General features: G+C 31.9%; 1 protein-coding gene across 2 annotated transcripts in view; it reads right to left on the bottom strand.

Annotated features, from left to right (window-relative positions):
* The window catches only part of ROCK1 (Rho associated coiled-coil containing protein kinase 1), a 128,363-nt gene that overhangs the window by 66,852 nt on the left and 48,279 nt on the right, over positions 1-13,232 (bottom strand). For both annotated transcript variants that reach the window (XM_079784531.1, XM_079784532.1), the window contains exons 3-10: positions 11,839-11,939; positions 11,601-11,738; positions 8,307-8,482; positions 7,386-7,470; positions 5,942-6,086; positions 5,479-5,617; positions 4,121-4,212; positions 1,332-1,491 (exon numbers count right to left, since the gene is read on the bottom strand). In XM_079784531.1, coding sequence (XP_079640657.1) covers positions 1,332-1,491; positions 4,121-4,212; positions 5,479-5,617; positions 5,942-6,086; positions 7,386-7,470; positions 8,307-8,482; positions 11,601-11,738; positions 11,839-11,939 — 1,036 coding nt within the window. The remainder of the gene's footprint in view (positions 1-1,331; positions 1,492-4,120; positions 4,213-5,478; positions 5,618-5,941; positions 6,087-7,385; positions 7,471-8,306; positions 8,483-11,600; positions 11,739-11,838; positions 11,940-13,232) is intronic.

The raw sequence follows: 13,232 nt of genomic DNA, 5'->3' as shown, positions 1-13,232 counted from the left end.
ATTTAATAAATAGATTTAACACACCTAGTAAATGTTGCCATATAGTTCATTGTATATTGGTACAGCACTTTGTTCAGATTTCTACTGTGCAGCACTTACCAACCTATATTATACAATCTTATCCATATCCTCGCTAGAATGTTATCATCTCAAGAGAAGATACTATATCTTATTCATCCTCTCCCTGTACCTTGATGCTTAGTACATACCTGACAAAGAGTAAGTTGTCAAACATGTCTGTTGAATGAATGAATAAATAAATGCTCAGAAAAGTGAAATGATGTTAAATGTTTAACTTATATTTCAAGTCCATTTTTAAAAACTAAGGCTAACGTTAGCTCATACCATCCTATATAATAAAAGGGTAATATGCAAACCGACTGAACGGCAGGACCACCAGTCGCTATGATGTGCACTGACCACCAGAGGGCAGACACTCAATGCAGGAGCTGCCCCTGGTGGTCAGTGTGCTCGCACAGGGGGAGCACTGCTCAGCCAGAAGCCCAGAAGCCAGGCTTATGGCTGGCGAATGCAGCAGCGGTGGCAGGAGCCTCTCCTGTCTCCATGGCAGCACTAAGCGGAGAGCGGGCCTAAGCCGTCAGTCGAACATCCCTTGAGGGCTCCGGGGCTGAGGGAACCACCGAGTGCGCGAATCTCGTGCACCGGGCCTCTAGTTAATAATAAACACTGACTGCTTACTCCATGTAAAGCATTGTTCTAAGTGTATTGCTGTGTTTTGGTTTACATAACCTTTATAACAACACTATGAGACTAGTGTTATCATTATTATCATAATCATCATCTCTATTTCTGAGAAAATGGGGGCATAAAAGGTCAAAGTCACTAGCCTAAAGTCACAGGGTCTTACATGTTATAAGATAGTATGAATTCATTTAGTGGTTTTGGGAAGGAATCACAATTTTCAAAGAACTAAAAATTATAGGCCTTTGGTAACATCACTATAGTGATGATAATGCTAGAAAACTGTATGTTGTTCTAAATGTATTATAAAACCAGAACTCTTTGGATAACAATATTAACCATAATATTAGTATTAAAGAAGCTTTTAACCTAGTAATTACTATAACTTGAAGATATATAGTATATCATTCAAAAAAGAATTTCTGTAAAACAATATCCTGAACATGGACGAGTCTGAAAGAAATATGAAATACTAGAAAAATCATGCATTGCTAAAAATGATATATTTTAATGATATTTTATCTCTTTATATACCATTAAATCTACTTTAAAGTTCTTCAGATAGTTTTTAGATACCCTAAGAAAATACAACAACACAAATTAGTACCTATCCCTAAAATCATACTTACCTACGATTGCTATAATATGTAAATCCTACAAAAGGTAGTTGATTGCCAACAAAAGCTTTAGGTATAGGGAATGTTTCCTCATCTCCTTTATCTTCTTCCAAGTCATCAAAGTTACTTGTATCAATGTCACTACTTAAATCAGGTACTACTGGTGCTACAGCTAAAAATAAAAATAAAATTAGCAAAATTTAACTGCCAACTAGTTGTTGATTCCCCACATTTCTAGTCTGTATAATACTAAATAGTGAAAGTCTTTAAGTGGTACATGATATTCCAGAAGACCAAAGGCTTTGGAGTCAAACAGACTTAGATATGAATCCTGGCATTGTCATTGACTAGTGTGACCTATATAGCCTAGTTATTTAGGTCTTTTCAATTTTTCTGCTTTCTGTCTTTAATCCCACACCTGTCATTTCTTTATTTCTAACTCAAATTATTAGAAAAAGTAACTTTATAAACTTAATACTTTGTACCTATAAATTAAGAGTGAATAAGATCAGAAAGCTCATAGAAATCTGCCAAAACCCTGCTCCCACACCACCAAGGAACAGATGGTAAAGATTAATTGTCTTGTAACTTATATCTAAGTGGTAAAACTATCAAAAGAACTATTATTTGTATAAGTTAAGCAATTTTGCCAACAAAAATTAGAGAGCTGAAAACAATTAAAACTGTTATGTAACTTTTAAAAACTTAGCAGGTCAGAAAGGTCAGTTCAGCATAAAAGTATTCTTGGTATTTTAGAGGTGGGAAGTGAAAGAGGGAGGAAGAAAGAAAGAGAAGAAAAGAACAATTAAAGTCTATAGTCTTTTAATTTTTCTTTATTTTTTTTAAATAACCACAAAATAGGAGTTATTAGGATTAGGAAAAACTATTAAAATGTTTGCAAGTATGTTAAATCTAATTATATGATAGCAAAACCATAGATAACATTATAGAGCTTAAAAATATATAGAAATGATAATACTAACAGAATTATATAATTACAGAAATTCTTTAAATATAAAATTATTTTGATTTAAGTCAATGAAGTAATTCACTTTACCCGTTTTCGTAACTATAAACAGTTATATTAAAGAGGTACAACAATATTATAAAATGCTATTGATTTGGACCCCCCAATTCCACTAGACTGAGCTACACAAGGTAAAGAACATTTGTTGATAACTCTGTTTTCCTAGTGAAAATAGTGCTCAGCACACAGATGTTCAATATTTGTTGATTAAATTACCTCCCCTCCTAATTAATGATCAGCTTTTCTATACACAAAAGGAAATGATGTCCTCCTTACTTTTTAGAGTCATTTATTATGCGGATATTCTAGTTATTAATGCATTGTTTCACTTTGAAAAGGAATTTAAAGCAATACAAAAGACACTTTGTATTTCTCCAGTCCCCTTTTAAATTTCCTTAAGTTTTATAAACACATTTGTATGTTTTCAGCCTTCTAAAACATTACTAAGCGTAACTTGAATAAAAACATAGAGCTTTTCAATGCAACCATTCATCACCTCACTAGGTACTCATCTCTCTGTCTTGCAAGTTTCTCATGCAACATGAAGGCAACAACCATGTCACATTTACTTGTGAGGAGGAGGAAGTTCCTTACTTCCCAGTGTATAAGTATTAATAAGTTCTCTCAAGGTCAAGCTGCTACTGTAGCTTGTCCAGACAGCAGGTCATTCAATGTCATTCTGTCTAGTGGTATAATTTCTTAATTTCCACAAGAATTTATTTCTCCTTTTCTCTTCTCACTCAATTTTATAGCTTAGTGCAATACATACACAGTACTCAAACACAATATAACTATTTCTTTTAAAATATTTGATAACTAGAATACTTCACGAATTTTGGCAAATATACACAATTTATTTCTTCAAATTTAATAAGATTTTTCTCCCCTGAAAGTCTCAACTAGATAGGCAGTCCTTAAGACAAATACCTAATTTGTAACTGTTCCTAAAATCACACAGCTGAGTTCATTTCCATTATTACTGTTCCTTGTTATTACTATGGTAGGAATGAGGAGCTGATATACAATATCATTTCTTTGACAAATAAAAGGGAAGAAAGTTCCTGAGACTTAAACAGTGAAAAGATAAATTCTTGGCCTCCCAAACCCACAAAGATGATGGGAACTTTGGCGCCATTATAATTTTTATTGAGCTATGTTGAACTAGGTTTTCTGTGAACCATCATATAGTTTTAACTTTTTTTAAAATAGGGAAATGTCCTAAACTGACTGAAAATGAACTTCTCGAATACTACATATTTTTATTTGTGAATTGCAAGCTTCAAGCCTACTGGAATCAAGCATATATAATTTCCTATATCCTTACACAAATTAATATTCTACTAACATATATTAATAATAGAACCTTGTATTTTATGTTAGGTTTAAGTAAAAATAAGAGAATACCTGGTATTTTCACAAGAAATATATTTTAATTTAATTAACCCTTATTTTTTGACTCTCCCACAATGAGATACTAATGTCTAAAACAAAGAGCAATTCAACCAAGTTCAAAATCAAATTGTGACTGCTGAGCCCAACTCCATTACATGTATATAATATTTCATTTTGTTATCTTGAGTGTAATGTAAAAGAAGTAGCAGTACAATTTTCCCAATACTATCAAATATTCTCTCTTTAAGTTAGGACAATACCCATACTGCATCTGTGTACTTTAGGTTTTCATTAGCTATACACAATATATTAGCAAGGCAGTTTGAACAGACTACCATTACTTTCAAGTATTCACTGTGATATGCAAGAAAAATTAACTTACTGTCTCGAAGTGTTTCCCAAGCCCACTGATCATTTTTGAAGAAAAGATGTCGTTTGATTTCTTCGACACCATTTCGCCCTAATCTCACCTCTCTGAATAAAGAAGGAAGGAGAAAAGTTATTAATAATTTAAGATATTATTATCATCTGTCTAGATTTATTTGTGAGCATAATGTCAAATCTACACAGGATAAATACCAGTATAGGTCTAAGTCACCCTAAAATTATACTGACTGTCAGCATAATTTTCAGTTTAAATAAAAAAGTTGAAGGCTGAGAATACTAAAGAATTTTTTAAAGAAAACAACACATATTTGTTGATACTACATGATTTCACCCTGCTTCATAAGAATAAATAAAACAGTAAATTTTCTTGACAGCTTTTTAAAACAGTGGTAGTTATACATTTTTTGCAACCAACAACTTTACTTCACACCAGAAGCTAACAAAAATTCAGAAAGGCATTTTAAATTTTAAATTTCCATTTTATAATCTATTACTAGTAATTATTTCTGACCAATCAAAAACAAATAACAATTAATTCTTGACATTACTGTGACTCTGAGAGCTTTATTGAGACAAGTTAATGATTCTGGCCTCTTCAGTGAACACATAATGTTTAAAAATGTGCCTTTAACTGATTTGAAAAGAAGAACTCAGCAACTTTTGTTCTCCAGTAGAGTACTTATAAACAATAAGAATACCCTGAATTCCATTTTTTTTCAGGAGTTAAAAGGTAAATTGTTTTAGATATGTGATACTTTTTAAAGAAGTTTTCAATGACTCTCTCAGACTGAACTAGAGGACCTCGCCATGATTCTATGGCACACACTATTTAATTCAGAGTACCTATCTCTCTGTACAATAAGTGTCTCATTTGCTTGTCTATTTCCCCCAAAGGACTATGAGGTAGTGGAGAACAGTGGCTGTGTGTCTTGTTCATTTCTATACCCCAAGCACCTAACACACAGCACAACACCTATATTTACAACACCTATATTTACGTAAAGATGCACTTTATTTCAGAGATGTTAACATGTTTAAAAAAAATCTCAGGCTCAATAAAATTACCATCATTTTTATACTTAACCAAGTTAAAAATTTAACAATGAAAAACAAAGAATCATCTGGTCTAGCCATTAGAAAAGAATTGTATTTCAGTTTCTTAGGTAAAGAAAGTGAGTTGAGACCCAGAAAAGGCATCCAGAAAATCATAAAACTATATTAGGTTTCACTGTCATGAATTATTTTGGGAATGATAGCATTTTTAATCCAAAACATCAAACATAGGTACTCAGATACAGACCTTTAAAATTGAGCGGCAAAATAAGAAGTAAACGCAATGTTAAAATTATTTACCTATCAGTAAGGAAGGCACAAATAAGATTTTTTGCTTCTTTTGATATATCATTATCATCAGGGAAGGTAAGTGAATTTTTATGGTTCATTATCTTACTGTAAGTTCCAACCAGAGAATCTGCATAAAAAGGTGTATCACCTGAAAAATTGACAAGGAAAATAAAAGCACAATAAGACACATTAAGAAAAATCAGTTTCAAAGGAAGACTCACTACCTGTTTAAAGATTTACTAAATATACATAAACTAAAAACATACACTTTATATGTAAAAAGAAATCCATAAAGTTGCTTTCATCTTCTAAATAGTTTTTAAAAACACACACACAAAGGTTTGGATCACTTGGTTTCCTATAAACAAAATCAGCATGGCTTAATGTAGTAAGCATTGTAGTAGAAAAAAACTAAGTGGTAAATATTGGGATAAACAACTATATCAGAGGTACACAAAATTCTTTTACTTACCTACAAGCATTTCATACAAAAATACCCCAACTGACCACCAGTCACATTCTCGTCCATAATAACCATCACCACCTTGAGATTTTAATACTTCAGGGGAAATATAATCAGGTGTTCCAACTGCTGTGTCACATCGTACCATACCTTCCTAAAATGAATTGCAGGTCAAATTTTGATTAGGATATAAAGTCTCAATTATTTACAATGACATATAATCTGTAGAACTCAAAATCGTTGGGCTATAAAATATCGTATCAAAATGTAATGCAAATTTAACAAAAATTAACAAATACCTTAATCATATATACTTATTATGTACACAGTATATTCATGTGTGTGTATACATAAGTGATTTTTATTTTGTAATAATACAAGACACACTGCCAACATTTATTATCACCCAGTTGTGCCAATATAATAATCCCATCTTAACCATCGAGAGCAAGTATATTAACCAATGCAAACAGACTGAGGGGCCAATAAGATGAATCATTTGATAATAATAATATATAAATGCTAATTTAATTATTTTCACTAAAATAGCTGTTCAAGGACGGGAGAGCTCTGGAAGAGGTTAATCGGAAAAGGGGAACCTATGTAATACTTTCAACAATAAAGATTAAAAAAATAAAATGAAATAGCTGTTCAATTTAACAATGCTTGAAACTGAAGAAAACATAAGAATCGAGTGTACAATTATAAAATGGGGAAGCATGGGAAAAGGGCATAATAGTGTTAAGCACAGTGAAAATTTAATATGCATTTTAACTGTCAAAAACAAACAAACAACTATACATATCTGTTACTTATTTTAGCTGGCATTAATGCAATAGAATTATAATTAAATGTTCACACAAAAGTTCTCATGTAGTGTTTCCTTCTAACCAATAATTTTCCATTTAAAATAATAAATACAACTTCCTGGATATTGTTCTGTGGTAAGTTTCAAAGAATATAAACTGCTTCAACTGAAAATAAAGCAGCATATCTGCTACTTCAGCTATACATGTTATTATATAAACTGAGAATGGGTATCTTTTAAGATTGACTCCCAAAAATGTTAATAGGAGGTTAAGTAAAACATTGAAAGGCTGAGTAAAATACTAAAAATACACACATTATTGAAATCTAATATTTATGAAACTAATTTTAACACTGGCATTAGTATTTAGGGACTATTTCCATTTCTAGTTACCAGTAGTTTACTAGAGAGTTATTATAAAGGATTTAGTAAATCTGGCAATCTACACTTACCCTAAATAGAGAGTAAAAAAATAAATCACAAGTTACTAATACAACACTGCAATTGTAGCATTTATTTCAACAAATGAGACAGGTCACATCAATTTTGTATAAGTTCAGCTATGGTTAGTAAATTCTTATAACATCTTCTAAAAAGCATCTGTCTTGAATTAGCAAAAACTAAATTAAAATATAATTATTTAACCTTATTCATCTTCATACAAGTACCAAAATCGGCTAACTTCAAATGTCCAGATTTATCCAGCAGCATGTTATCAGGCTTCACATCTCTGAGGGGGGGAAATAAAAAGAGCATTTCTGAAATAGATCAGATACTGATAAAAATTATATGAGGCAGTTGTTTTAGGCTACTTCTCCTCATTCAATGTAGATATGGCACTTTTGACCTGTATATGTTCTCTATCCACATGTAGAAATTAAACTTCAGCAAGGAAAGTTCATTATATGTTAATGCCTCAGAAGAAGACATATGTAGAGTCTGATTCTTCCAGAGGGAGTGGGAGTAGGATCAAATCATTTGAGAAAATAACCATAAAAAATGTACCATTTAGACATAAAAAGTAATTGAAACACACGTCTCAACATAAGCACATAAATAATTTCAGGACAGGATCTATGTCACTTTCATTTTGTATCCTTGGAACTTAGCATAGCAACTGCATGATGAATTCAAATGGTGTTTGCAGAACAAAAAATTATTATTCTAACAAATATAATATATTCACTAATTAAAAGCAAATTAATCTGTATTTTAAAAATTTGTACATAAAAATGAATCAAAAGAAAATTAATATTTTATTAAAAACAAAAATTGTTTAACACTCTGGCACAAACTTCAGAAAACCAGCTTACAATTTTTACTGTTCAGAACACCAAATAAAAACTGTATGATCAGATTAAAAGGTAGCAAAAAATACACTTATATAAACATTAAACTGAAATGTTACAACTACAAATTTCAAAGTTTTAAGTTCTGGAATACCACTCATGTCTACAGACAGAAAATAGGTGGATTTAGAATGGGAAATGTTAATTGAATAAAGTTTATGTATTTTCAGCTTCTCTCTTCAACAAATGAGAAAATTTAAAGCATTTTTATCTTTACCTATGAATAAAACCCATGGAATGGATTGCATCCAATGCAAGAACTACTTCTGCAGTATAGAATCGTGCCCATTTTTCAGGCACATCATAGTTGCTCATTAAGTTTACAAGATCTCCACCAGGCATGTATTCCATCACCATGTAGAGATAACGATCATCTTGGAATGCATAAAAAAGCTATACAAATACAAAAAAAAACAATTCATTAAGATTAAGCAAAATTTTTTCATTTAAAATTTGCAAAAATAATAATAAAATATTTAATTAAAATAGTCAAATGGCAGGAGTTGTAGTAATCTTTAAAAACAGAAACGAACACAAACATAAACACCACAAAGACCCTTGCATATGCAAAGGAACTGTTAACTGATTATTTCTGAGGATTTAGGTGGAGACTTTTTATCTATATTTCTTCTGTTAAAAATTTTATTGATTGATTTGAGAGAGAAAAGGAATGAGGGAAGGAGGAAGGGAGGGGGGGAGAGAGAGAGAGAGAGAGACAGACATTGATTTGTTGTTCCACTCTATTCATGCACTCATTGGTTGATTCTTGTATGTGCCTTGATTGGGGATGAAACCCGCAACAACCTTGGACAATGTTCCAACCAATGAGCAACCCGGCCAGGGAAATACATATATCTATACTAACTGAATTTTTTATACTGAGAATTAAAAATTGTAATAGTTTCATACAAGTCTCCTAAGCAAAAAAATAGTTTGGCTATAATTTAAATTGTGCTTTAGTGAGGTTTGCTGTTTGATTTATATCAAAATCACAATTCTCAAAAAGTCTCAGCTGTCCCTTATTAGCTGTGTGACTGGGCAATTTACTTAACCTCCCTGAGTCTCTGTCACTATAATCCCTTCAAGAAGAATGTAAGGGACTGTATCTTGTTTGACTTTTATATTTGCTGCTCAGTCAGCATCTGGATGTCTGGCAATCAGTGAGTGCTTAATAAATGTCTAATGAATAAAGCATAAATTAATCTATAAATTAGGACTGTACCTAATAGGGATTAACTGCCTTTCAGAGTTGTTTTAAAAATTAGTGAATATAAAAAGCACTTAATACAGCAGGTGCTCTGTAAATGATAGCAATCAACAGGAGGACAAGTAATAACTAACAAAGAAACAGTAAGAGGCAGCAGCTAGAGTCAAAGCAGGAAGAGTAAATTCCATTGATAATGAAATTGGCAAAGAAAGCCAGGCATAAATGCATTTATTATGTAACCAGGATTGAAGATAGAAAAAAAGAGCACATTTACAAAAGAACATTTAAGTAAACATAAGATTAGAATCCAACTAACATGAATAAAATAAACCCAAGAGAAAAATATACCTAATTTACCTAGACACTTATATCAAAAATCTTCTGTTTCAGTTTCAGATTTAGTTATATTTAAATGTTTTTACTGACTTTTAGAGAGAGAAGAAAGGAGAGGGAGAGAAAGAGAAACATCAATTAATCAGCTGCCTCCTGCTGGGGATTGAGCCCACAACTGGGCATGTGCCCTGACCAGGCAACCTCCTGGTGCATACATAGGTCGATGCTCAACCACTGGGCCACACTGGATGGGCCCCGATTTAGTTCCTTTCATTAAAATATATATATTGGAGCCCTAGCCAGTTTGGCTCAGTGGATAGAGTATCGGCCTGCAGACCGAAGGGCCCTGGGTTCGAGTCCGATCAAGGCTCGTGCAGGAGGCAACCAATCAATGTATTTCTCTCACATTGATATTTCTGTCTTTCCCTCTCTCTTCCACTCTCTCTAAAAATCAATGGAAAAATATCCTCAGATGAGGATTTAAATAAATAAATAAATAAATAAATAAATAAATAAATAAATGGGGAAGATAAGAAACTAAGTGGCATTTCATGGCTACCCCAGATATAAATTGGGCATCATAATTATAGAAACATTGTTGATACTAGTGGCAGTTTATTTATAAACAATGTATCAAGAAAAACAAAGTTCCAAGCACATAGTTGTAAATTTAAACCCTAAAAGTAACAATTATGTCATGTGTCTTAACTCTACAGAACAGCAGATATTTTTTCTGTATTGGTGGTTCCCAAACCAAGGAGACAATAATGTCTGAACACATCTTGGGTTGTTAAAACCGGTGTGTGGGAGTGGGGAGGAGTGCTACTGGCATTCTCTGGGTAGAAGCCAAGGATGCTGATAAAAATCCTATAATGCACAGAATAGGCCCCAACAATAAACGATTACCTGGCTCAAAATGTCACATAATACTGAGCCCAGGAAACCATGCTATACACAGCTGATAAAAAAAAGAATAGACAGTCAAGTATAAAAGCCTCCTTATGTTAACCTTAAAAATTTTCCATACCCTTCTTATCACAATTACTAGGATGCTTAGTTAGGATATGCTTCATTATATACTGTAAATAGATGATAGATAGATAGATAGATAGATAGATAGATAGATAGATAGATAAATTCCAAAATACATGTTAGGAATTAAAAATGGTCTAGCCCAATAGTTTCTCTCTCTCTTTTTTTTTAAACCAGAGGAAGACTTTACTTCTACCATATGAAATCTTACATTAGGATTCTAATATATATGTATAAGACAGATAAAAAACAGAGCTGTTGTAGTTGAGGCAGAAATAGAAAATCTAGAATTATAACCAACCCCAAATTCCTGCTTCTCCTTATGATTTCACCTGCAGTATCTCCACAGTTTAAAATAACCAATCTAAGCCAACTTGCACATTTTTAAGGAAGGAAATCGATGCTCAGAGATGTAAATAACCTCGCCACAGTTTCATAGACAGGCCATGGGGTGAAGACCAGGACTCACAACTATAGGCTCTTCTTTCCATGGAAAAGCCTAAAGCGAATATAATATTATTTGGAGGCCTAGCAGAACTCACTTTACCTCTCATTTTTTCCATTCCTTCCTCTCCACAAAATGAGAGTGACAAATACATGAATAGTTAAATAAAATAAGACCTTATATTTGGGGAAAATAATTTCAATTTCAATATTAAAAAAGTATACTTAGAGTATAATAATATATGACTTCCTCCAAATTAAAGCAGATTACTTAAAATTTCTAATATTTAAATTCTGTTTTGCTTTGGCCTTACTTTCCTCATGGAGCTGATTCAATAAAACTAAATGTTATGATTTTAAAGATAATAGTATATTAGACAATTCTGTAATTGCCAATAAATTCTCTATTACTGTTCTGAAAAAGAAACTAAGCTTCTCAGATATGTTTAATTAACAAACTAGTATAGCAAAAATGAAAGAGTAGTAATATCATACCTGAACAACCCAAGGGCTATTAGCAAAAGCCATGATGTCCCTTTCTTCCCAGAAAAAAGCAGAATCGGATCTCTTAATCATTTCAAATTTGCTGAGAAGCTTCATAGCATATACCTTCCTGGTGGATTTATGCCTTACCTTTAAAATTGAAAATGCAAAATAATAAACTTTTGTGTTAACAAGTGGATTTTTTAATTTAAAAAAGTTTCTATTTTGAATCGTATTAAAAATAACCTACCAATTGAACTTCTCCAAATGCACCTCTACCAATCACCTTCACTACTTCATAATCTTCAGCTTTCATTCGTAAATCTCTAATTTTATTTATTGTGTCTTTATCTGTATGAAAAGAAAAGTTCATCATTTTAAATCACTGAAACATTATAACCAACACTGCTTATTTTACATTTAGGCTCTTTGAAAAACAAAGAAATTCATTGAAATTATTTTGTTACATACAGTAAAATGTAAAGTTATAAAATAGAGAAATGTTTAATGTACAAAGAATTGCTTTAAATAAATTCTGGAATGACTTAACTCTATTGAAATGTTTTCATTAAAATCTGACTTACTAGAATGTCTTAGAAAACAATTATACTATAAAGGTACATTAGGGATAATTATTTAATTAGTTACTGGTATTTTAAGTACATATCAAATTTGAATTGACACCCATGAGTAGATATTTTAGATTAATGAAATAAACTTTTCTCTTTATCATCAGTTTTGATGATCCTTTAAAAAAGAAACTAATTTAAGATATCAAAGGCAAACATGCTAAATAATCACATACTTGTATGATTACATTTCTCTATTTGAACTTAGACTTTCATTTAAAACAGTGGGAATCACTGCAATTATTTATATAAACCTGTCATGCTACAAACTACAATAATTTACAAATCCCCACTGGATAGATATTCTATTCCTAATTTGGTCATAGATTAAAATAGGGCTATTTTAATCCACATGGTCAACATTGGCATGAGATTACATGGAAAAGCTGCACATTTCAGAGTTGTACAAAATACAGAACAGCTATTAAACTTAAGTTCTAGTTCCCAATAAAAGCTGCATATAATACTCTGTCTTTCTATTTTTTTATTTTTATTTATTTTTTGGTCTTTCCTTTTAAATGCACATTTCAATCCAGTGTTTGTGTTCATTATGACAAATAAGCACATGCAACAGAGCAAATTTTCACACAGAGATAACATAAGTACACTTAATTTTAGGTTACATATCTACTGCAAGATGCACCAGAAAAATTTACTACCCAAATATTTGTATCTACCATACAGGCTCTAGAGTAATAATTGTAGATATATAAAGATAATTTTAAAACATAGTTCTTATCTTAAAGAGTTCAAACTCTAGCAAATGAAACAGAAAAACAAACAAACAAACAAAAACAGCCCAGCCGGCATGGCTCAGTGGTTGAGCATCAACCTATGATCCAGGAGTCAGGGTTCAATTCCTGGTCATGGCACATGTCCGGGTTCCGGGCTCGATTCCCAGTATGGGGCATGCAGTAGGCAGCCAATCAATGATTGTCTCTCATCATTGATGTTTCTATCTGTCTCCCTCTCTCTTCCTCTCTGAAATCAATAAAAATATATTTTTAAAAACAAA

Source organism: Cnephaeus nilssonii, assembly GCF_951640355.1.
Source record: "Cnephaeus nilssonii genome assembly, chromosome: 11".
In the NCBI taxonomy this organism is placed as follows: Eukaryota; Metazoa; Chordata; class Mammalia; order Chiroptera; family Vespertilionidae; genus Cnephaeus; species Cnephaeus nilssonii.
This window is presented reverse-complemented; position numbering and strand designations above follow the sequence as displayed.